This window comes from Notamacropus eugenii, chromosome 5 (genome assembly GCF_028372415.1).
Source record: "Notamacropus eugenii isolate mMacEug1 chromosome 5, mMacEug1.pri_v2, whole genome shotgun sequence".
Lineage (NCBI taxonomy): Eukaryota > Metazoa > Chordata > Mammalia > Diprotodontia > Macropodidae > Notamacropus > Notamacropus eugenii.
Window position 1 is genome coordinate 344,726,087 of NC_092876.1, and position 27,009 is coordinate 344,753,095.

The following is a 27,009-nucleotide window of genomic DNA, read 5'->3' on the forward strand; positions in this document are numbered from 1 at the left end:
GATCTGGCATAACTGAGTATCACAGATCTAGAGCACATTCTAAGTGAATTAATTCCATATTCTAATGATTACCCCATCCTTTTCTAAGTGCCCCCAAACAGAACACTTATTGTTCATGAAATCTCTCTTCTTCTCATTTCATAAAATTAAGAGAACCTATAAATGCATTAAAGGTTCAAGAGGAGAACTGGCCATAAAACAAACCACAGTTTAGAAAAGAGGGAGGAGAAGGAAAAGGGGAAAATGAAAACATGGGGCTACACTGTATTCAAAAGAAATGGTTATATAATGCTATGCAAAAAGTTATTCAGTTTTATCCAAATTTTACTATTTTTATATAATGGTGGGGTTTTACTCCACTCCATCTGAAAATTCTTCCTTGATTTCTCAACTGAATCAATCACCTCTTTCCTCAATTAATGAAAGAAAATGCTAAGTGGGTTATCCCATTAATCAAAGATATAAAATGTGTGAACAATTTGCCTCTATTGAATCAATCAAAGGCATAAATGAGGTGTGAAAAAGTCCTTAATCAATTTGGAAAGAGTGAAATGCTTTGAGCCATTAGATAAAATGAGATGATGCTACACAGGAAGTGCATTAGGATTAATTGAAGAGACTATCAAGTTCTGTGGGGCTTGGATAAAAGCAGCAAGTCAGTTTCAGAATCTGAGTGGTAGAACAGTTCCAGACAAGACTTAAGAGGGAACATTTGGGAAAAGGAGAGAAGAAGGAAGGAGTCTACATCTCCTCTATTCCCACTTTGTGGTTGTTGCTGTTGAGATGTTTCAGTCCTTTCTGATTTGGGGTTTTCCTGGCAAAGATACTGGAGTGGTTTGCTATTTCCTTCTCAAGTTCACATTATAGATGAGGAAACTAAGGCAAACAGGGTTAAGTGACTTGCCCAGGGTCACACAGCTAGTTAATGTCTGAAACTGGATTTGAACTCAGGAAGATGAATCTTTCCGACTCCATGTCTGGCACTCTATCCACTGTAGGAAATGAAGAAAGACACAACTTAAGAAAAACCTGGGAAGACTTGCAGCAACTAAAATAGAGGGGAAGTGAGCAAAACCAGGAAAACAATATATATAAGGATATTGTGAAACCACAAAAACAACAGCTTTGAAAGACAGCAACTTTGATCAGAGGTGTATTTCTGTATCCAACTGTTTGTAAGTGTATGTATTCTTCCTTCCTTTTGGCCAGTTCAAATGAGAGAGGCTCAGGGGTCAGCCACTCCCTTCCACCCTTTCCTCCTTCTCTGTAGAGATGTCTAGTTGTGCACCCTCCTTACGTGAGATGAATTTCCCTACCCTTCCTCCCCCCCAGTCTATTCCTCTTATCTTCTCTTTCCATTCTTTTGCTTAAGATCATCAAGCCATAACAGAACTACTCCTACCTAGTGCTCGTTTCATTTGACTATTTCCATGAACCCTGAGGATGATAAGATTTAGAGGGGACACCAGTATCACCTTTCCATATTGGAATGTAAGTAAGTTACCCTTGTTTAGTCCTTTGTTGTTGTTTATTCATGCTTACCTTTTTATGTCTTTCTTTACGACTATGTTTGTCCTTCTTAGTTTCTCAGCAGCTCTGGAATTTTCATTAAGAATGCTCAGAAGTCCTTTATTTCATTATACATCCAGTTTTTTCTTGTAGTATCATACATGGTTGTTGCTCCGTCATTTCAGTCATGTCCAGCTCTTCATGATCCTATTTAGGGTCTTCTTGGCAAAGATATTGAATGGTTTGCCATTTCCTTCTCCAGCTCATTTTAGAGGTGAGGAAACTGAGTCAAACCTGGTCAAGTGACTTACCCAGGGTCACACAGATAGCAAGTGTTTGAGGCTAGATTTGAACTCAGGTCTCCCCAACTCCTACAGGCCAGGCATTCCATCCACTGCACCACCTAGCTGCCATATTCAATGTAGCTGGATAAATTATTTGTAGTTATAAACCAATATCCTTTGTCTCCACTCCTTTATGGTAGTGGCTGCCAAATGGTGGGTAATTCTGACTGTGGCTGGTGGATACTTGAATCTTTCTTTCTGGATGCTTGCATTATTTTTTTCTTTGACCTGGAAGTTCTGGATTTTGGCAATCATGATCCAGGGAATTTTCATTTTGGAGTTTCTTTTAGGAAATGGCCAGTGAATTTTTTTCTATTTTTATACTGCCCTCTGATTCTAAAAGAACTGAGCAGTTTTCTTTTAAAATGTCTTGAAATGTGATGTCTAGGCTTTTTTTTTGTCACATATTGATAGTGCAAAGATTCTTAAACTTTTTTCTCCAGATCTGTTTTTCAAGTCAGTTGTTTTTGCTATGAGATTCCCTTATATTTTCTTCTATATTTCCAGCCTTTTGACTTTACTAGTGTTTACTGCCTCATGGAATCACTGGCTTCCATTTGGTTCATTCTAATTTTTAGGGAGTTTGTTGCTTGGGCAAGGTTTCATACCTCCTATGTCAAACTGTTAATTTCCTTTACAATTCTTTCTTTCATATTCTCATTTCTTTCCAATTTTTTTCCTCAAGCACTCATATTCCATTTTTAAAAAAAACTTTTTTAATTCTCTTTTTTAAACTCTTGTTTTATTTTTTTCCCAGGAATTCTTCTTGTGTTTTGAACCCAAGCTATGCTTGTCTCTGAAGCAATGCTTTTAGATGTTTTGAAGTCAATCTTTTTTGTGTTTGTGTCTTGAATGACTCTGTCCCCATCCCCAATCCCAGCTCATTACAGGGGGTTCCTTTTTTTTGAATGCATCTCTTTCCAGGGATTTGATGTTAAGGGTGGGTTCTGCACACTTCTGGAGAAAAGGTCTGAGCTTATCCTGTTGTGGCTTTCTTGGATATATTAAGTATTGTGTTATTCCAGGATCTCTGCGACAGGTTTGGACATAGAAAATTTCAGTGCCACTGATTCAGGGTAAAGTATGACTGCACTTCTTTCCCTCACCTCACTTTCAGGAACCACCCACACCCCCCAATCTAAGCTCTTCAAACTCCTGAACTGGGTTTGGATCTGAGCAAGAATAGACTGCTGGGCAGATTTCAGAAAACCCTGAAAAGAATTACATGAACTGATGCTGAGTGAGGTAAGCAGAATCAGGAGAACATTGGACATAGTAACAGCAATATTGTGTATGATCAACTATGACAGACTTAGCTCTTCTCAGCAATGCAATGACCCAAGACAATTCCAAAAGACTCATGATGGAAAATGCTATCCACATCCAGAGAAAGAACTATGGAGTCTGAATGTACATTGAAGCAGACTATTTTCACTTTTTTTTGTTTTTTTCATGGTTTTTGCCTTCTGTTCTGTTTCTTCTTTCACAACATCACTAATATAGAAACACATTCTACATGATTTCATGTGTATGACCTACATCAGATCGCTTGCTTTCTTGCAGAGAGGGGAGGGAAGGGAAGGGACAAGAATTTGGAACTCGAAATCTTACAAAAAATTAATGTTGGAAACTATCTTTACAAGTAACTGAGGAAAATAAAGCATTATTTAAAAACAAAAAACAAAAAAAGAGTAAATTGCTGCTAGACTCCAAACCAAATGAAAAGCTCTCGATTCAGATCTGTAGGCTCCCCTTTGGTCTGAGATTACTACCTTGGTTATTCCTCTGCAGGCTGGGCTAGACATTGGAAGTGAGACCCCACTTTACACCTGAGGTCTGAGCCACACCATTACCGTTGCTTCTACTGGCTTCTGAACGCCCCCCGAGTTCTCTCCCTTCTCACTCTGTTCTGGTTCAGCAACTTGGCAGTGGGTGACAAAGCTGCCAGTTGCCAATTTTCTCTACTGCAGCATCCAAGACCTCCCCTTACCCTGGTATACAGCCTGTCTCTGAGCAATGGAATGCTTTTTGCATACCTTGCTTCTGCACCAATCCCCATCTCCAGTGGGCACAGACTCCACAGTCTGTCTCTCTGTGCTGAGCAGGGCTACACAAAGAAATCACTGTAACCTTTTCTGGATTTTCTCAAGAGTCAGTCTGGTACATTTCCTCTGTTAGGAGTTTGTGGAGATGAGCATTGCTCCTACATAGTATCCTACCACTCTGCCATTTTGGTTTCCAAAAGAGTTTCCTGTCAAAAAAAGAGTAGCAGACATTTATTTATCACAGCTAATTGTCACCTAGGGTGGCAGGGGAGATTTAAAGGAATATGACATAAGGAAGGTCAATTTCAATGGAATATGGAAACCATCACAGACTCTTGAATGTGCCAAGAAAACGCATAATACATTAACTAGAGAGGGATTATGAGAGGGAATAAGTAGAGACAGAATGGCACCAAAAAGACTGTCCTGAGCAGGGTGTGGTGAACAAAACTGGGTTGATGCCAAAGGTAAACTTTATCTACATCTTGTTTCAGCTTAAAGTCAGTCCTACCTTTCAGCCTTTCCAATTGCATATCAAGTAGGTAAAAATGTATTTAACTTTCCATTTTCTACCTAACATTTAACTCAAGACAGTGTACTTTTCTAAATAACAATTCATTTTATATCAATGTTATGCTAATTCAGTTTCTTCTCAATGTACTTCATTATTTTTTTGAGTGGTCTTCCTTTTCCTGTTTCCTTCATTTGTTCAGTGCACCACAGTGAATGCTTCTGACAATTTTTTTTTTCCAGCAGTGAAACAGAATTCCTATCCAAATGATTATTCCCATAGGAGATGTTTTTTAAGATTTAAAGGTTTTAAAGAAAAGGAAATCAATTTACTGTGAGATCATCTCATCTATTCAGACTGATGCAGTCATCAAAGTTATTTAATGATTCTTGCAAAGTAGAAGAGTAAGTTCTGCTGACTAGCCCAACTCAACAAGAGAGAGATACCAAACTAAATAAATGTGTTGGGTTTGCCCTCCTAATAGCATAATTATATTTTAACAATTTATGATAGGGAAGTAGTCTGGTACAGTGGTTAAGGAGGGAGAGCTAATGATTTAGCCAACCTAGGAATTATTCAATCTTCAATGTGAGAACTGACACCTAGGAAAGAATCAGGGCTTGATTTACTGCAGGGCTGCTTATCTAGAAAGTGATTGGGGGGAGGGGGCGAGGAGGGAGAAAGGTAATAATGCAGATTAAACTTAAAAGTGTCCTGCTTACATTTTCTGGGAGAGCCAGTTGCTAACATTATCAGCACATTCTTGATAGAAGTCCAACCTTAAAATTAGAAAATTAGAAAAGCCTAGGTCCAAATCTTCCTTCTGCTCTGACACATACTACAGGACCACAGACAAGTTGCTTAACCACTCAGTGCCCACAGAAGTTAGAGACAAGGTGCTTCTCAGTGTTGATGGAAGGAATTTCTATACTGGGAGCAGGTTCAGACCAAAACAAAGAAACAAAAATTTAAGATAGTCAACATAACTATAACAAGCAAATTGCTTCAAAAGAAGCAAATTCAAGGTGTTTTTTTTTTCTTCTTGTTTTCTTAAACACAAAATCACCTGGCATCTCAAAGGAGCATACATTTTTAAATCAAACTTCCAGAATATGCCAAGGAGCTACAGTTTTTCCACTAACGTACCCAAGCCCAGTCTTCAGATACAAAATCTTTATCCAAATATGCAGAAAACCACCATCAGGTCAAAGCTATAGTTTGGTTTCCTTGGTTTTTTCATCTGAAGGAAGACACTATTCTTGGTTCCTCTGCTTTAAGCAATACAACTCCCCTCTCTATGCCTCAATTTTCATAATATTAAATGAGGTTAAAGATAATACTTTTTCCCCTTTTCCAATGCAGCATTGATGAATTAAACATAGTTGCAAAATACTTTGTGTCCTTCAGGGGAAAAAAGGGTATTATTTCCTGATATATACATACATACTTTTTGGAAATTGCTACGCTTTTATGAAAATTCTCACAGGGATTTGGTAATTCTGTTACATTATTAATATTCTTCCCACTGAAAATTCCATTTTCAGAAAGGGATATATAATTACAAATCAGCAATAAAGAGGCTAAATGTGTCATACATGTTACCAATTCATAAGGCATTTTTTTTGCAACAAAGTTGCCCTGAATTAACGCATACTGAAACCAAGAAGGAATAGGTTTCTCAGGCTTTATTATATTATTAAAAATCGTATTAACTTTAAGGCATGAGCACCAGCTTACTTCATCATGTTATAGCACAAGTATGATTAATGTGCACATTATTTTATTTACTCAGGGACATGTTCAATTGTGGGTCACCCATATTCCTAGTAAATCTTTCTCTTTTATTCCTTAATTCTAGTCAATCTACTGCTCATTGGTCTCTCTAGAAAGAATAGTGAAGGAAAGAAAGAATTTCTTTTTCTACTTTTTAGGGAATAAGGGTGGGAGGCAGAAGAGAAAGTAAGAGCTATTTATTATGTGGCTAGTATGTGCCAGGCCCTGTGCTAAATGATTTATAAATATCTTTTTATATTTTTTAGAAGTGATATTATAATATCTGGCTAAAATGTAAGTAGCACTATAGCAATCACATTAGTATAGCATTATTATTATATATTACTATATAATATATTATATTATTACATGTTACTAATATATATCATATAATATATTATATTATTATTATATATTACTAGGTCTGTGTTTACTTATAGGTTTCATTAACTCATATCCTTCTAGCCACAATTAATATAAAAAAAACTGGCTTTAGAGTCAAACAGTGAATGGTTTTTCCAAATGCTAAGAAATCCATAGCTATTTATCATTCTGTTTCAGACAGTGGAAGAGAAATTTACATGACATTTTCACTCCACCCAATTCTGTGCAGTGCATAAAAAACACATTAAGCTCACAATCCAATATGTCACTGCTTGTCAAAATGTGAATGCAGATCTGCTAAATACCAAAGTCAATGATCCTGAACTCACTGCTTCCATCTTTGCCTAAATCATCAGACAAACACTGCAGACCCCTGAGTTTTTGGCTTCCCAATTAGTCATTTGTGGCCCTACAGAATGTGATTTGTGAGTTGGGCATTTCATTTATTATCCATCATCCTTAATGAATAACTTGCTTACTTGCCACATGATAGAGTGTTTTCAGTACAAATTAGTCAGTATCTTTTGCAGAGAACTTCATTTGTCAAACAGTCCTCCAGTATTTTCTACAATGTTCTTTTTCATTTATGGTGGGTAACTCTAAGGGTTCTATTCCTTATATTTGATACATAATTGTCCTGGCCATATTGGAGTCTGATTTTATTTAAAATAGGATAGTTCCTTCAAGGTCACTGGTGTCAGTCAGCCAGTAAGCATTTACTAAGCACCTACTATGTGCCAGTGATTGTGCTAAGGGTGGGTATCATTTGCCATGGGAACCTCCCACATATTGGAGTTCTGACTGCCACTTAAAACATGCCTCTATGATGTCCTATATCTTGGCTCCATTTCACTGTCAAATTCTCAGAAAGTGTAATCTAGATTGGCTCTTACTTTTCAATCCCTTACAATCTGGTTTCTAACGCCTTTCAACCCTTTCTCCTACATACACTCTCTTCCCTTGCCTTTTGTGGTAGTGCTTTCTATAGGCTCTCCTCCTATTGAGAGTCAAGTACTTTGTTTTAGTGCGAAAGGCTCAAGGTTTTTTCCTTTTATACAACCCAACAGGCAATCGCGAACAACAAAATCCAATTAAAATTATTAATTAAAGATTAAAAGCACATACTACAAGAATAAAAAAGATATAAAATATAAGAGTCACTAAATTTGGAACTTAAAGAAATGAAACTCAAGAAAGGACTTCTCAACATTGTTTGCCACCAGGTTAATAATTTCATAGTTCAGCCTACCAAGTGTGTAAAGTGCTGGGTGGAGCTGAAATAAGGGGCTAGAAAGAGAATCACCATAGTTCCAAGAACCCCAAGAGACTGTCCATGCTTCTATATGCCATTTACTTGCTCTTTCCTCAGCATCCTTTGCTGGACCATCATCTACTGTCCAATTTTCTGAGATGTCCCTTAGGACTCTGACAAGGATCCTCCTTCTCTATGTACATTCTTTGCTTTGGTAATCATATCATACCCCCAGGAATTCAATTATTTCCTCTTGGGAGATGACTGCCAAATCTACATTCAGTTAGGCAATAAGCGTAGTAAGAGACTATTGTGTTTTAGACACGATGTTTAAGTGTTGGAGATACAAAAAAAAAATGCAGAAAGATAGTCCCTGTCCTCAAAGAGCTCACACTCTAATGAGAAAGACCACAAGTAAATAAATATGTACAAATAGGCCATATACAGGAAATGGGAAATGACTGCCAAATATATCATAACTAGTATAATAAGATGATATACATATATACATATGTGTGTGTGTGTGTATATGTGTGTGTGTGTGTATATGTGTGTGTGTGTGTGTATATGTGTGTGTGTGTGTGTATATGTGTGTGTGTGTGTGTGTGTGTGTGTGTGTGTATATCCCTAACATTTTCCCTAAACTCAACTTTTACATTTCCAGCTGCCTCTTGGACATCTCTAATTTTATGTATCCCAATGGCACTTTGAACTCATTATCTTCTCTCTCTTCCTCCCCAAGACTCTTCCTCCTCCAAATTTCCCTATTTTTGTTGAAGGTCTGTAAAACAGAATGGGTGACTACAGCTTTGCTCCCAGATACTGAAATTTAGAAGACACTGATCACATATCAGTCCATTAGCAGCATGGGAAAACTGAGCTTATCAACTATTTAGCAACAATAATTAAAGTAAGAAACAATCAAGTATTTATTAATTACGTACTGTGCACCAGACCCTGTGCTAGACACAGAAGACACAAATACAATAAATGAAACAATCCCAATTTGACAGGAGCTTACAGGGCCCCCTCTGGGCAGGTTCTGTTTTACCCTCAGGGAGCCTTTCTCCTCCTACCTCACAAAATGTGAGGACCTCCCTAGAATCAGCCTCCTTTGAATGAAGGCAGAGGGTATGTTCTCTCCATTTCAGTAGAGTTTGTCTTAGAAAATTAATTTGTAGGCAAGTTTTATCCCAAATGTCTTAGTTCTCATTTTGTCCTCCTTCCAGCAACACTCATGTGGCCTGCCATAAAACAAACACTTGCATGTTACACCATAAGCTCCTTGAGAGCCAGGCCTACTTTTTGTCTTTCTTTGGATCCCAAGCACTTAGCACAGTGCCTGACATGTAGTGGGCATTTATTAAATGCTTCTTGACTGACTTGTTGTAGCTCTTAGGGTATCCCTATCTTCCCAGTCACCCAGGTTCATCATCTCAGAATCACCCTTAACTCTTCCCTCTCTCCCTCTCATATCTAAACTATTGTGAAGTCTTGTCAATTCTACCTCCATAACAACTTTAATACCTTTCCTCTTCTTCCCACTCATATAGCTACCGTACTAGTTCAGCTTCTCATCTCCAATAGCCTGAACTATCTTAACAGCATTCCAACTCTTCTGACTCCAGAATCTCCTCTCTCTCTAAACAAAGAGTTCTTAAAATGGGGTCCATCAACTTCTTAAAATGAAAAAAAAAGTGTTTTTTAAATGTTCAACAAAACTGATAATTTGTATAATTTTTTGTAATAACAAAAAAGAAAGAAAACTGAATTACCAAAATGAAATATGAGGAGGAAAACACAAAAAATGGAGAAGAAATTAAGGGCATTATCAGAAATGATTCTACTAGTTATATGCCAACAAAACTGAAAAAATTAACACAAAGGGGCAACCATAAAATGACAAAATATTCAAATATACAAAACAGTAGATACCATCAAATGGCAACAATGCATAAATACAATGGACAATACTGGCACCAGTTTGTAAAAGTTGAAGACAAAACCTTCTTTTCTTTTAACAAGGAGAAAATTATGAAAGTGTAGAATCATCCTCTGTTATAATCAATTTTCTGCATTATCATGCTTAACTTTTCAGGAAAGATATTGTTAGTGGCTTTCTTTTTCACTTTTGTTGTGCTAAAACTTTGTCAATTAAAAAAATAATCTGATTACTGAAGCTGAGAGAATAATTTATAGGAAAAACTAGAGGAGGTAGGAGTAGATGAGATCTAAGACTTAAGTGGAAGGATTATACATGCAAGGGGGGCAACTCATCCTCTGATACTAGAAACAAGAAGGAGATTTTGAGACATAGCACATGAAAAGTGAGACAGCCCCAAATCTCCTCAGTAAAACAGCGTATGTGATCAAATACCGAGATAAAGTGGCACCAGAAAATAACAAGAGCACCATGCTGCTAACAGCCTACTCTCCCCTCTGATTAAATGGCTGGAGAGTGGAACACTAACTTCCTCTCAAAGGCTTCCTTTATAAAGAGCAGAACCTGGACTCTGCAGCTCATTGCACTTTACATCTGCAGCTCTGCTCCATTTTGACCTGATGCAACAAGATGTCCCCACATTAGGTACCACCAGTGTCTCCCATCTGTCCAGTTTCTCTTTGTTTGTAGTCTTTTCCCATTAGATTGTAAACTCCTTGAGGGCAGAAGTTCTTTTTCATTTGTATCCTAAGGATCTAGTACAATACACGGCTTATCAAATGCGCTTAAAAATGTTTATTGAATTGAAATGAATAGAAGTAGAGCAATAATGAAAAACTGCTTTTCAAACAAGATATCTGGATATCATGTTATATCATTTCAACTTTACAACCGAAAATGTGCTTAAATTTTTTTGACCTATGGCTCAATTTTTAAATGTTAGTAATGCTTTCGAAGTTGTGAATAATAGTAAAAATATTAAATAAGTTTGCATATCTACTGAGATCTTTAAGAGTACTGGCTATTGCTTAATTAAGATTCAAATCAATAAGATGATATTTGTAAAGGACTTAGCATAGTGCTGGCATGTAATAGCCCTATATAAATACTTCTTCCATTCCAACTACCTACCTGACCTTTTCTCAACATTTAGAATATTAAGGAAAGGTCCATGTGATTTTTAAGATACCAACATCACTATTTTTGAGATGATGAGAAAGCTGGCTATGACAACTGTAAGGGGCTATCATTTCTATTACTGGAACTCTCTTAGTTTAAGCTGTTCCAAACATTTAGCAACATGATCAATCAAGTATTTCTAGATCCCAATAAACACATAAACAATGGACCTGTGACTTAGTCCACAATCATTCCGAAATGCAACTTAAAATAATGCTTTTTAAAAAGTGCCTAAGATGTCCATATCCTGTAACACAGAAATCCAACTGCTAGATATATACACACCAAGGAGATCAGAGATGGAAGGAACAGGTTTACATACACCAAAGGCAGTTTTTATGGTAGCAAACAACTGGAAACAAAATAAATGCCCCAAGATTTTTAGAATGGCTAACTAAATTGTGGCACATGAATGTAACGGAATACTGCTGCAAGGTAAAAAATGATGAGTGCAGAGAATTCAGAGAAACATGAAAAGACAGATGCAAAGTAATAACCACCAGAAAAATGATGTACAAACTGATTAAAACTATATAATTGGCAAGAACACCAGTAACCACAACAACAAACCAACTGGTATCTAGTTTGGTCCTGGAAAAAATGAAGTCCCTCCCTTTTTTATAGAGGTGGGGGATTTGAGTATGGAACACTGCATATAATGTCAGAATTGGTTGATGCTTTCTTAGTGTTGCTGAAGTAATTTTTTTCTTCTTTCTTTTTTATTCTTTTTTACAAAAGATGTTTCTGTGGGGAGGGGAGAGAAGATAGATATATTTGAAACTGAGGGTGATATAAAAACAGGCATAATTTTTTTTAAAGAATACAACCTAGAATACTTGAAGTTATCTTTGCTGCATATTAAGTAACAAGAAAGTAAATACAAATTGTCAGGAATATTACATGCATACACACACACGCGCGCACACACACACACACACACGCACTGATACTATCTAAATATTCAATACCATAGTAGACCTGACTCCAGCAGCTATTAAAAAAGTTTTACTACCATATTAATAACTTTATCAATATGCCATAATGACTCCATAGTTGGCACTGTCAGGCTGAAATCTGAAAGAGATCTTGCAACCCACTAGTCTCATCCCTGCATCTACAGAGAAGGAAACTGAGATCCAGGGAAGTTCAATGACTTGCCCAATGGTCACACAGGAAACATCAGAGGTAAGTTCTGAACAAAGTGATTCTACAACTCCAGACAGAGCTAATGATCTTACCTCATTATTACTTTATCAGAACAACAGCATCATATTTCTGACTTTTTCTATCAGAAATAAAATGAAGTGGTATTGCATAGTCTGTCTAATTACAGTGAATCTATTTTCCAGAGTCATATTTGGGAACATAGCACAGTACCAAGCAACTGACATCGTAATATGTTTTGACATAGGCTTTCTGGAGAGCTCTTTCAATAAAAATGAATGTGATATCTTGATGTATGACATTTATACCAATGACCCACCATAAGGAGGACAGACTGTTCAGAACAGTTTATAGGGCATTTGTTCAGAACTGTCTATAGATTTTGGTCCTTTTTCTTTGTGGCCATTGGCATGTTTGCAAGATGGCAGGATGGGGGTTGTGGAAAAGTCTGTGGCAAAGTAACAAGATGAAACTATCCAACTTTTTATCCTGTAGCACTGACCTCAATATCATTGTACGTTAAAACAAAACAAAAAAACAGCTAATCAACTAAAGATAATTTGTTTCTTTCAAATAATTAGTTTGAAAAAAATATGAGGACACTAAACCCAGGAATTCTCTTACTATGATGACCATGATCATGGAATATATATAAAATAAGCCACACACACAATTATGAAATTTTCTGCAGTGTGTATAATCACCAAAGTTCTGTAATGATCTATACTGCTGAACATCTTCACAAAAATCTTCACAAAAGAAAAGCATTTTATCAACAACTCATAGATGAATTTTTTTACTAAATTTTGCTATGAAAATAACATCCAATAATGTTCCAATTGATAAAGAAATAGAAAATAAAATTAAGAATGCTAATTTGTCTTTCAGACAGAAAGTGGTAACAATGTGGAATGAAGATCCAGATTAAATGAACATTAATTTTAGTATAGCTATGCTACAAAAATATCATTTAGCTTTATAAACAATTTAATTCAGCTTCTCTGTTTCCCTGACTATGTGTAGGGCACTACCTAGGCACAGAAAATACAAAGTTAAAAATGGAAAGAAATCAGCAATGTCAGCAAAAATCTTTACTTAACATTAAATGATCAAACAGAATCACATATAATCTGGTTTAGAAAATTACCTATACTACCTGGGCTAATTATATGCAAAGAATAAATGTAGAATCCACCACAGTTGCAAAAAGTTAGTTGCATAAGCACAGAAAAGGGAGCACATGGCCCCAAATTTTATGTGAGAAAGACTTGGAGTTTTTAGTAGACTGGAAATCCATTATGACTCAACAGTATGACAGGACAACCAAAGAAGTTAATGGGATTGTGTACTAATTCTGTGTACTAAAACTGTACTAATAGAAAAGACAGCATCCACAGTGAGAAAAATCACAATTATCTTGTACTCTGCACTGCTAAGATCCCATCTGGAATACTGTGTTGGTTCTGGGAAACAGATTTCAAAGAATTTGCTGATGAACTGGGGCACATCCACAGGATGGTAAAGTTAGGGGATGGGGCACCATGTCATATGACTTATAAGGTGAGAAAAATGGAGACATTTATTCTGGAGAAAAGAAGACTTACCCAAGATGCAAAAGTTACTTTTCAAGGATTTCAAGGGCTTTCATGGGGAGAGGTAAGCAATTTCTTTTACTTGGCTCCCAGATTAGAACCAAGAGCAAGAGGTGAAGTTGTAAAAAGGCAGAATTCAGTCCATTCAAAAACAAACATTTTCAGTTAGTGTTGACCAAAAGTACAATTATCTGCCCCTGAAGGTAATGAGCTATCAGCGATTTTCAATCAGAGATTTCTCAGGGTTGCCATAAAGGGATTGATGATCATGTGTGTATTATGACTGAATGACTTCTGAGGCCCCATTCAGCTCTGACATTCTATACTTTTAGAATGAATTTAAGAATATCCGGCTAAAACAGGAAACACATATGAAGCAAACAAAATAAATACTTCATAGATTCACCGACAAAAAAAACAGCTTCAGAAAATGTAGCACAGTTGGGAAGAAATATAAATACCGCAGAAGCCTGACTTGGACCAATCGGGAATGGATTCCAGTAGTCTTTGGACAGACCATAACTTTAAAGGCTCTGCAAGCAAGAGCTGCACCCACAAATCCAAAAAGAGCCTGTATCCATGCTCACTATGTGCTGGAGAGAACATCAGATTGTGCTTTGCTATTTTCAGCCCCAGCTACATAAACACATTTTGATCAGCGTCCATAGCAATATCTTTCATCACAGAGAACATCCCAGGAAAATGTCAGACACCGACGGCATTTAATAAATGCTTTTAATGATGATGATGATAGAGTTGAGTATCCCTTAACAGTCATTAACATTTTTTCTCAAAACTGTCTGGTACAATTCTCCAGTCTCCCAAGATAACTAAATAACCTATTCACACAACTAGACAAAAACGAATCAATATTGTTAGTAAGCTGTAGCTTATTTGAATTATCTATGGATTCATTTAATATTAAGCAACAAACCAGGGCTATAAAATATTGATGAAACATCAGATATAAAAACCCTGATTTACATCTTTTAATTATATAACAATTATATACAATGTTACATATTACATTACACATAATAATATGAGAATGGAACATGAAGATGGAAGGGAGAATGGAATGAATCATATTTTAGTCTCTTATTTTTAGGATTTAAAATGACTATTTCCATAATATTATTATTCTTAAAGCCTTCTTCAAAGGAAGGCTATTCAGTTTCAGTTCTATTTTATGTCTTTTGTGAGCTCTACGTATTGTTTCATTCAAAGTAATTTCTACAGTCCCACAAACCAAGGCAGTTCTCCCTTCTCTGTGTTTTAGGGGCCCTCTTATTCTGGCAGATGAACAATGATTCAGGAAGGCAAATAACAGGAGAGGGGAAAAGATTGTTCAGCCAGCTAAAAACATTGAGGATCCTATGAACACACTAAGGTGACAAATACCTCAAACACCGTAACAGGAAGAGGTGGCTTGCACCACTCACCTGCACTCACATCCTTCAGACAGCACCTTTCCTGTTAGGGATTTCTTTCCCTTTTTCAGGGCTATTTCTCAAGTTCATTTTAATCTAAATTCACAAATATAGAAACATTGCAGGAGAGGGAATATTCGAAATACAGTTTCATTGCACTTGCCTCTGCACACAATAGGGATATTCATAGAGTTTTTATGACTCTAAAATAGCAGCATGAAATCTACATTTTGAAAATCAACACTGTCTTCATGGTAAAGAAATCTCTTTGCTTTCATGTAAGTCAGATCTTATAAGAAAAAATGTGAAATAGAGGGAGTGAAGCCTAATGATATGTTGATATTTTAATATATCCAGGCATTTTTATTCATAAGTATAAGAAAAACATGCAAAACTTTAAAAAAACCATTGTAAGGCTTAGAAAGAACTTTCTTCACAATAACTCTAAGCATCATTATCCCCATTTTACAGATGAGGTGGAGAACAGGGGAAGTGAACTGATTTACTCAGGATCTCACAATGAGCAAGAACCTAGATTCAAACTAAGGTTTCTTAATTTCAGGAGCTGAGTTCTATCCTTTTCACATATCTTTAAAATTTTCTTTTTAAAAATTATGAACTTAATGTTAAAAACATTAAAATTTTAACTTGAAAAACAAAAACACAGAGATTATATATGTAACAATGAACTTTTGTTAATATTCAATTTGGTTTTTTTAAGTACACATTAAACAACACAAAAAAGCCAACATTGCCCTGCTTCTCTGTATTCTCTTCTAAACTTCACTTTCTTCTATATGTTATCATTGATGCCTCTTTCTTCCTTTTTTTTATTACAATCACTGCACATCAGTTCTCTCCCCATAATTCTCCCTCAATTTCCAGAAGGATATGATAACACAGCATTATATAGTGCTTTGAGGTTTACAAAGCCCTCTGTGAATATTATTTCATTTTATATTGACAACAACCCTGGGAGCTAGGTGCCATTATTATCCTATTTTAGAGATAAAGAAATTGAGGCAATTTGCCCCAAGTCACATGGCTAGTAACTGAGGCAGGATTTGAATTCAACTCTTGCTCACTCCAGGGTTAGCACTCTGTCCATTGACACCTATCTGCTTTGTCAACAATAACTTAAATCAAGCAAAAAAACTAACACTGGTAGCATCTGAAAACACATGCCTCATTCTGCCTCTCTTCTCTATGATCTTTCTGCATAGAGGTGGGAAACGTTTCAACCTCAATCAATTTCATCAGTCCTCTGGAATCATGACTGGTCAGTGCATTAATTAATCAGAATTCTTAAGTCTTTCAGAACTGTTTACATCTACATTATTGGAGTTATGGTGCAAATCGTTCACTTTCACTCTGCTCTATATCAGTTCAAAAAAGTCCTCCCATGTTTCTCTGAATCAGTTGCTTTTGTTATTTTTTACAATGCAATAACAACCCACTGCATACAAATAGCAAGATTTGTTTGGCTACTTTTCAACTGATGGATACCCACTTTTTTCCAGTTGTTTGATACTCAGAAGGTTCTACTATAAATATTTTTGTACATATGAGTCTTTTCTCTGTCTTTGTTCTCTGTGTGGCATATGACTAATAGTAGTATTACCACGTCAAAGGGTAGGCACTAAGTACTGACTTTTGCGGGGACAGTCCTTATTAACTTTACAATAGTTCATCTAGGGGGCAGAGCCAAGATGGCAGAGTAACAGTATGGACTTTCTCCTGCCAAGTCCAGTCAAATATCTATAAAAAATGGCTCTAAACAAATTCTGGAGCTGCAGAAGCCACAGAATGATGGAGTGAAGCAAATCTCCAGTCCAAGACATGCTAAAAGTCACTGGGAAGTGTCTATCGTGCCACACTGGGAGCAAAGTGCAGTCTAGTGTGGGCTGCGAATATGCAGAGGGAACCTGATCGGGCCTGGGGGGACTGAATGTCTCACACCTGTGGTGGTTTCCAGACTTCACAACTCCAAACCAGTGAGGACAAATTGTAAGGTCAGTGGAAAAAGCCTGTGGGACCAGTGCAGGAGAGTGGAGACATCGGGTCCCAGCCCTAGGGTGGCAGAGAGGGGAGGGGATGGAGGAACCTGCTGCAGCCACCATTTCTGGAGCTCTAGGCCCACAGATTGTGGCAGAATTGAGCGGTTGACAGTATAACCCCCAACCCCACTGGAAGCTCAAAAGTCAAGTAAATAGATGGGAAAACGAGCAAAAACTGGAAAAAGAATCAGATAATAGAATCTTACTTTGGTGACAAGGAAGATCAAAACATGCAAACAAAAGAAAACAAAGTCAAAGTTCCTCCATCCAAAGTCTCCAACAAAAATACGAATTGGTCTCAGTTCATGGAAGAGCTCAAAAAGGATTCTGAAAATCAAGTAAGAGAAGTAGAGCAAAAATTGGGAAGAGAAACAAGAATGATGCCAAGAAAATCATGAAAAACAAGTCAACTACTTGCTAAAGGAGACCCAAAAAATGCTGAAGAAAATAACACTTTAAAAAATAGAATAGCCCAAATGACAAAAGAGATCCAAAAAGCCAGTGAGGAAAAGAATGCCCTAAAATGCAGAGCTGGCCAGATGGAAAAGGAGGTCCAAAAGCTCACTGAAGAAAATGATTCCTTAGGGGGGCGGAGCCAAGATGGTGGAGTAGAAAGACACACATACTCTAGCTCTTCCCCCACAGCCCATAAAATATGTGTTAAAAATGATTCTCAAAAAATTCTAGAGCAGCAGAAGCCAGAGAAAGACAGAGTGAAAGAGATTTCCAGCCAAAGGTAACCTGGAAGGCTGACAGGAAAGGTCTATCCCATGGGACGCTGAGCAGAGCGGAGCCCAGCACTGGCCACACAGCACCAGGAGGAACAGGACTACAACAGGCCTCTAGGTCAGAATCCCCAGCAGGGAGGGTCTCAGATCCCTCAACCCACAAGTGCCAAAGAAAGCTTCAAAGGTCAGTGAGAGGGCTTTCCCAACTGGGTGAGAGGGGAGCAGGGTCCCGCCCCAGCACTGGCCCCAGGTGGTGGCAGCTGCAGCAGCAGCAGGCAGTGGCTGCAATGACTGCAGTGACTGCGGTGACTGGTTGTGGCCCCAGCAGGCAGCAGCTGGTGTCCATTGTTCCACTGTTGGAGCATGCAGCATAAAGACCTTGGGGGAACTGAGTAGCTGATCAGAACCTCAGCCCTAAGCACAGTCCAGGGGTGAGGAGGAGCATTAGGAACCTCCTCTTGACAAAGGATTCAGAAGTCAAGTAAGTGGATGGGAAAATGCCCAAAAAAGGGGAAAAAAATTAGACCATAGAAAGGTTCTTTCTTGGTGAACAGGTATTTCCTTCCATCCTTTCAGATGAGTAAGAACAATGCATACTGTCAGAGGAAGTCAAGGCTTCTGCATCCAGTACCTCCAAAATAAATATGCAATTGTCTGGGGCCATGGAAGAGTTTGAAAAGTGAGACAACAGCTTGCTAAAGGAGACCCAAAAAATGCTGAAGAAAATAACACCTTTAAAAATCGTCTAACTCAATTGGAAAAAGAGCCCCCCCAAAAAAAAATTCCTTAAAGAATGAAGCAGATTGAAGCTAATGACTTTATGAAAAATCAAGAAATTATTAAACAAAACCAAAGGAATGAAAAAATAGCAGACAATGAAAAATATCTCATTGGAAAAACAACTGACCTGGAAAATAGATCCAGGAGAGATAATTTTAAAATTATGGGACGACCTGAAAGCCATGATCAAAAAAATAACCTAGATATCGTCTTTCATGAAATTATCAAGGAAAACTGCCCTGATATTCTAGAACCAGAGGGCAAAATAAATATTGAAAGAATCCACTGATCACCTCCTGAAAGAGATGTGAAAAGAAAAACTCCTAGGAATATTGTAGCCAAATTCCAGAGTTCCCAGGCCAAGGAGAAAATATTGCAAGCAACCAGAAAGAAACAATTTGAGTATTGTGGAAATACAATCAGGATAACACGAGATCTAGCAGCATCTACATTAAGGGATTGAAGGGCTTGGAACAGGATATTCCAGAAGTCAAAGGAACTAGGATTAAAACCAAGAATCAACTACCCAGCAAAACTGAGTATAATACTTCAGGGGGAAAAAATGGTCATTCAATGAAATAGAGGACTTTCAAGCAATCTTGATGAAAAGACTACAGCTGAATAGAAAATCTGACTTTCAAACACAAGAATCAAGACAAGCATGAAAAGATAAACAGGAAAGAGAAATCATAAGGGACTTACTAAAGTTGAACTGTTTACATTCCTACATGGAAAGATAATATTTGTAACTCTTGAGACTCTTCTCAGTATTTGGATAGTAGGAGAGCTTATATACATATAGACAGAGGGCACAGGGTGAGTTGAATAGGAAGGGATGACATCTAAAAGAATAAAACTAAGGGGTGAGAGAGGAATATATTGGGAGGAGAAAGGGAGAAATGGAATGGTGCAAATTATCTCTCATAAAAGAGGCAAGAAAAAGATTTCTTAATAAGGGGAAAATGGGGGAGATGAGAGGGAAAAAGTGAAGTTTTCTCTCATCACATTTGGTTTAAGGAGGGAATAACAAGTACGCTCAATTTGGTATGAAAATCTATCTTACACTTCAGGAAAGTAGAGGAGAAGGGGAGAAGTGGAGTGTGGAGGAGATGATAGAAGGGAGGGCAAATGGAAGGAGGGGATAATTAGAAGTAAACACTTTTGGGGAGGGACAAGGTCAAAAGAGAAAATAGAATAAATGGGGGGCAGGATAGTATGGAGGGAAATATAGTTAGTCTTTCACAACATGACTTTTATGGAAGTCTTTTGCATAACTACACATGTGTAACCTAAACTTAATTGCCTGCCTTCCTAGTAGGGATGGGTGGGGAGGGAGGAAGAGAGAGAAGTTGGAACTCAAAATTTTAGGAATGAATGTTGAGAATTGTTTTGGCATGCAACTGGGAAATAAGAAATATAGGTAATGGAGTATAGAAATCTATTTTGACCTACAAGAAAACAGAGGAGATGGGGATAAGGGAAGGGAGGGGTATGAGAGAAGGGAGGAAAGACTGGGGGAAGGGGTAATCAAATGCACACTGTCTTAGGGGGGAACAGAGATGGGAGAAAATTTGGAACTCGAAAGCTTGTTGAAATGAATGTTGAAAACTAAAAATTAATTAATTAATTAAATGGCTTTAAAAAATAGTGCATCTGTCCTCCCATATACCCTACACACAACTGTCATCTTTTTTTTTGTCAGTTCTGTCATTCTAATGGGTATGAGATGGAATTTCAAAGTTGTTTAATTGACATATCTTTCATCATAAATGATTTGGAAATGTTGTATATGATTACTAACAGTTTACATTGCTTTTTCTGAAAGCTGTCTATTTATAACCTTTGACCATTTATGTATGGGGAATGGCTCTTATATATTTAGCAAACATTTCTCAAGATCTGTCTCTGAAGGTCCAAAGAGAGTCAGTACTTCAGGACCCTGAGATACAGAAATGATTAGATTCCCTAGGTAGGGACAAGAAAAAGGTGAACAACCTCTGTTGGTCCTTGAGTGTGTCTGTCAGCTTAATTCAGCTAACAGTGGAGATTAGTGGTTTGCCTAATTAGGAGTGCAACTATGAGAATAAAATAACTTACAGAAAGAAGCAAATTGTATGCTTGCCAAAAAGACTATTTTATGGAGATCTTGCATGGGGCAGGAGATCACATGGTGGCCAGAAGACACGATACAAGGACATTCTCAATTTACTATTTTTGTGATGTTGGCCAAGGCATTTCACCTCTGAGCTAACAATCCCCTCTCATTTGTAAAATGAAAGAACTGGTCTTGATGGCCTCTAGGCATATTTCTAGTTCTACATCTCGGAACCTCTGACCTCTGAGGTCTCTTCCAACCATAGGATTCTAGGATTCCGTGACACTGTCAGAAGAATTCATTTTATCTGCTTTCCAACAATGACTGCATTTCACTAGGGAGTCAGCCAGTTGTTTGTAATTCTATTCACCAGTAAGCATGGACTTTGGAAATTCCATCTGATTTAGCCCTATGGTATTTATGTGATCTCCATTTCTGAGTTTACCGTAGGTAGAAAGAGCCCCAAAAAGGGCTCGGCAGCCATCATCACACCAGTGTGTAGGAGGCTCTGAAGAAAGGTTTGGGAGAGAAGAGGCACTAGACTGACTCCCAAACTGAAGGTCTACAGAGCCGTTGTGCTGACCTCATTGTTATATACTTGTAAAACATGGACAGTCTACCATCACCATGCCAAGAAACTGAATCGCTTCCACTTGAACTGTCTTAGGAAGATTTTGAGGATAATCTGGAAGGATAAGTTACCAGACACTGAAGTCCTTGCTCGAGCTGAACTGCCAAGTATTCAAACTATGCTTCAGAGAGTGCAACTCCAATGGGCTGGCCACATTATTCGAATGCAAAATGAACACTTGCCAAAAGTGGAGAACTTGCATGGGGCAGGCGATCACATGGTGGCCAGAAGAAACAATACAAGGACACTCTCAAAGTCTCTCTCAAGAACTTTGAATTTGAACTTTGTGTAACATGGGAGACACTGGCACAGGATTGCTCAGCATAGTGTGCCCACATAAGAAAAGTTGCTGTGCTCTTTGAGCAAAGCAAAATTGAGAAAGCACAAAGTAAACACAGGATGTGCAAATTTGGGATATCCACCCCAAATGTTCAAATAGACTATTTGTGCCCAACCTGTGGTAGAGCATTCTGAGCTCATACTGGTCTGATCAGCCACAGTTAGACACACTGAAATTTCACTTTACAATGGTGATGTCATTTTGGTCCTCTTTGAAGATGAAGGACAACAACCATTTCTGAGTTTACCTGGCCTCTGACTCATGACAGTTCAGAAACCAGTGTTTGCCCTGCTTCTCCAGTACCTCCCCTCATATCCTGCCTGATCCCCCTCTCTATCGCTGCCTTTGACCAAATGTGACAATACTTGTTTCATGCAAGCCTAACATAAAATTGCATATGACTATATATTTAACACATGTGCTTATGGGAATCATTATAACATGAAGGCAATGCATAATATCTGAATGTTCAAGTATCTAGAATGACCTCTAATTTTTTTAAGCCAATATTTAAATGATAAAACACTATCCATTTAAAAAAATCCCTGGACACAGATTTACTATGATCACTTGCCACTAATAGGTATTACTCATAACTAGTCACTGAAAATTAAAGTAAAATGTTAGATTGGTTAGTAACTTACTTTCATTGCTCGTCTCCCTTTGCTTATTCTATAACTCCTTCTACCACCTCATTCCCCTCCTATACTCCACTATCCCCATCCCCCAAGTTCCCACTGATAGGAGTGGATTAGAATCACATTTTCCCCTTTTACCACCTGTAATGGTGATTAAAAAGTACACAATAAGTCTACATGACTACCATAGCTGCCTTTGAACCTTCACGTTATGGAAAATCGCACTTACTGAGAAGGGGAACTACATTTTTTTAACCCATACTTGAATTGTCATTTTCAGTCAATAAATAATGAAAATTATAAAAACAACACAGGAGCAACTTGAAATTAGACTACTTTTTCCTTTTCCCTTCATGAGGAATCCATGGTTATAATATAAGGAAAATTTCACTTACCCAAGTGTTTACTGAATTGTAATTGATGACAAGAAATACCTATGAATTAACATAAGAGCAAGGATACATCCGTATAGCACCTGATCTTGTTCCAATAGCCAAAATTTTCTGGACAGGGTCAAAGGCTAAGGCTGTGGGCTGGTAAGGAAACCCATGCCGGACCGTCTGAAAGATAGCAAGTAATATAAACATTTGATTTGTAATTATGAAAAAATTATTTATACCCCCCACGAATGCTTCAGGCAATTGAACCAGAATTGTTTTTAATGTCATTTTAAGTCATTTACAATATTATCAAAGTCTTATCTTTTTACTAAAATTTAGAAAACTACTCACATTAAGGCCCTCAGCCCCTCTCCTCTGGGCTACTGCAATACTTCTCATTGGTCTTTCTGCACAAGTCTCTCTCTCCTCTAGTCTAATAAGCTGCCAAGGTAATTTTTCTAGAGCACAGGTATGATCACGTCATACCTTCTCAATGATCTCCAGTGGTGTCCTCCAGCACTTACAGCTCTTCATAACCTAGTCTTGTCCTTCCTTCTCCATTCTCTTTACACATACTCCCCTCCACACACTCTTTGACCCAGCTATACTGGCCTCCTTACCATTCAACGAACACAACATTCCATCTCTCACTTTCATGCCGTTGCCTGGCTGACCCCCACCCTCTGTTCCTGGAATGCTCAGCCCCTTCGCTTTCACCTCTTGGTTTCTCTCGGTTCCTTCAAGACTCAATCAAAAACTGCCTTCTGGAGGCCTTTCTGGGCTCCTATTGTCTTCTCTTTCCATTCCATATTACCTTTCATTTGCTCTGTATAGATCTTGTACGTACCTGGGTATTCTCATGTTGTCACAGAGTTGATGTGAAAGCTTTATATCCTCAACTAGATCATAAATTCCTTGAAATAGAGACTGCGCTCTTATGTCCCTTACCCTTAAACTCTTAGCACCCAGAAGAAAGCATCCTTTTGGAAAGCAGGGAGAGTCTTTGCCTTTCTCTGAATCCCCAGTGTTGAGCACAATGTCTGACGTAGTAAATACTCAAATCCTTGCTGACTCACCAATGTAATAGATACTACACTATGAATCTTTTAGTGTTAGCTTTTCATTTTGGTGCTAACTGTTTCAAATATTTTAATAATGATTTTATCACTTCGACTCTGAGCAAAAAAACGTATACTATCTAGAATTAATAACAAATAAAGAAAATAGTAGACCAACCCTTCCCAGACGCCAAGTTCTTTTATGTGACCACATCTACTGAAATTCTCTTTAATACAATGTCAAACATTCAAATGAAAACTGAAAGATTCAAATAGGCAGATTTTTTATACATATAGCATCTGCTCTGGGATATTCCTCCAACTTGTATTATCACTTGGGGTACCTAGAGTGGTGGCTTCTACCTCAAGTTCTAGTCGTTTGTGAGTCTGCATGTCTACAAATCCTGCAGTGTTTTGTTTTTTCCTATTGAGGGTCTGCCACTAATCAAAAGTAACTTAAAGCAGTGGTATTTATTAAAATGTCACAGTAAGACATTACCCTCACCCCTCAACCAGAGACAATACACAAATACACACAGCATCCATGAGAAAAGTAGGTGTGTGTGTGTGTGTGTTTGTCTTCATTGCTGAAGAAGACCATGCCATCAGAGTAATAATGACATGACTTGCACTTGACTTTGTTTTGAGTGAGGGAGGGCTGTGCAGGTCACCAGCCTCACTTCTCCTCCAGAGCCATCTGAATCCAGTGACCAGATATTCATCAGCATGACTGGAGATGACCCAGGATGAGGTTAAGTGACTTGCCCAAGGTCACACAACTACTGAGTGTCAAGTGTCTGAGGTGAGATTTGAACTCAGGTCCTCCTGACTCTTGCACTGGTGCTCTATCCACTGCATCAACTAGCTGAGAAAAGTAGGTATAAATTGAAGAATACCATGACAGTGAAACACATGTAAGGAGCACATGTGGTCAAGGAAACATAACTCTGTTATCCAAGGTCTTCATCAGCTTTTCTCTCCTATGGAGTCCTCACAAATCTCCCTCCTATATGCAATGTCTCTGCGGGGGTGGCTTGTTCAGGTGGGCTCACAGAATGTGCTCCTCTTCTAAGCTTGATTCTCTGCCAGGAATAGCTCTCCACTGCATTCATAGATAGCCCTCTTCTATTTCTAGAGGTCCCACTCCTTGAAATTACTTTCAGCTTTTCTGTGGCTGTATCTATCTGGTGTGTGTATGTATCTCTCTTTCTTGCTGGAGGCAGTGTATCTTACTGGTCAAGAAATTCCATTTCAAATTCATAGGACTAATGGGAGGGGTAGAGAGAAACCTCTCCCCACCCTCAGTAATTCCTCCTCAGGGGTCAGGTTATTCTGACTCCTAGTCCAAAGTCCTATATTTTCAAGCTGCTTGAGTGTATCCACAGTTTAGCTACTGAAATCCCCTAACATGACCAACTTTCATCCCTGTCAAATTGCCCCTTGTGACTGAGAAAGGCATTGATGTTTTCTAAAAAAGATTATTGCATGTTAATATCTTGCTACAATATATATTGTATGTAATATATACAACTACATAATACATACATATATGTATATGTGATATTAAATATCTGGTTTTCTCAAAACTTTCAAATATCTGACACACTGTCAGCTATGGGCTAAAGAAATGGCAAAAACAGCTAAACTATCACCAGCACTCTTGATAATCTCAGCAGATACTGTATTAGATTTAGCGTCTGCACAGTTTTCTTCCTCAAGTTACCCTGTATTTACTTATCTGAATATATGCTTTAGCCATTCCCCTGCCTCATGGCTGCTCCTGGAGGGCAGATAGTTATGGGTTTTTTTTATTTTACATCCCCAGAGCCTGTGGGTTTAGGACACAGTAAGCACTTAATAAACGTTTGTTTCCTCAAACAGAGTTTAATTCAACCAATCAAATAACAAGTATTTTTTCAGGGCCTAACAGATCTACTAGGAGTTTAAGGGTAACATTGTTTTCAAGGAGCTTAGAATCTAGTTGAGGATATAAAGCTTCTACACCAAATAAAGGGAGACACATTAGACAGTAACAAAATGGTAAGTGGTATGTGCCAGAGCCTAAATGAAAAGTAGGTGAGCTTGGTGCGCTAAAGTTCACCCTGTGAATCTTAATTACATGAAGGAGGGTGCCTTACCAGGAACAGACAGCCATTTAATGTAGCCAGGACTCTGCCTCCTAGATAGTGATCTGCTTCTCCAGGATCAGCCCTGTTCCAGCCTATGAGCCCCTATTCCTGACTCTGACTTTCTATGTCCTTTATCTTGACTTGAGAATCCACCTCAAACCTTTGGATGCAATGGAAGGCCTGAAGGGAGGCCCATCCTGGCCAAGTTGTCATGATGAAATACAGTCTTAGATCAGAGTATGGAGCCAAAACACTGAACATAGGAAATAATGAATAACCAAGGTCACGTCACCAGGCTGAGATGAGCAACATGGAGATAAGGAACCACGGGAGGATACAGGCAACAGATTCAAAGTAAGACTAAGAATACAGAAGGAGTGGAATTAGGTCGCTAAGTCAAGGTCACAATATCAGAAGTCAGCATCAGGAGAAGTCAGGGAAATCCATGGTATGGATTCTTACTCTGAAACAGAGTAGATCTGAAGAGACAGCTCATCAGCCAAGAGAAAAGTATTAAATACGTCCTATATATCATGGGCTAACATATGCATGACAAATCCATGTGCTTCCACACCACATCCTGACTGTGTCCTTTCACAAAATTATGTCCAGAGGTAGACGTAATTAGGGGGAGATACATTATGATAGCATAGTACAATAAACATTTATTAAGTACCCACATGCTGAACACTATGCTAGGTATTGGGAGAGACAAAGATTACAGACAAAATCCAGTTCTCTCCTTCAAGTCGCTTGTGGTGTAGATGAGAAATGAGATAGCAGTACAGCTATCCATAATACACAATAATATGTGGTAAATCCACTTGGAGAGTTATAAAACAGTTAGGTAAGGTCTACAATGGAAGAGGGAAGGATATTCTTCCTAGAGGATATGACATTTGGCATAAGATTTAAAGAAAGCTGAAATTCACAGGTAAAGACAGGGAAAATAATGCACTCCTTAGCAAAGGTACAAAGCTGTAGATCCACAGGTGATAGCTGAGGCATACACAGATGTTCTACTTCCTGAGTTTGCTTGATGACCCAT

The 27,009-nt window shown here is 38.0% G+C and overlaps 1 protein-coding gene across 7 annotated transcripts in view; it reads right to left on the reverse strand.

Moving 5' to 3' along the window:
- STXBP5L (syntaxin binding protein 5L) overlaps positions 1 to 27,009 on the reverse strand; it is a 419,013-nt gene that overhangs the window by 300,392 nt on the left and 91,612 nt on the right. For all 7 annotated transcript variants that reach the window (XM_072613876.1, XM_072613875.1, XM_072613874.1 and 4 more), the window contains one exon: positions 22,857 to 22,954. In XM_072613876.1, coding sequence (XP_072469977.1) covers positions 22,857 to 22,954 — 98 coding nt within the window. The remainder of the gene's footprint in view (positions 1 to 22,856; positions 22,955 to 27,009) is intronic.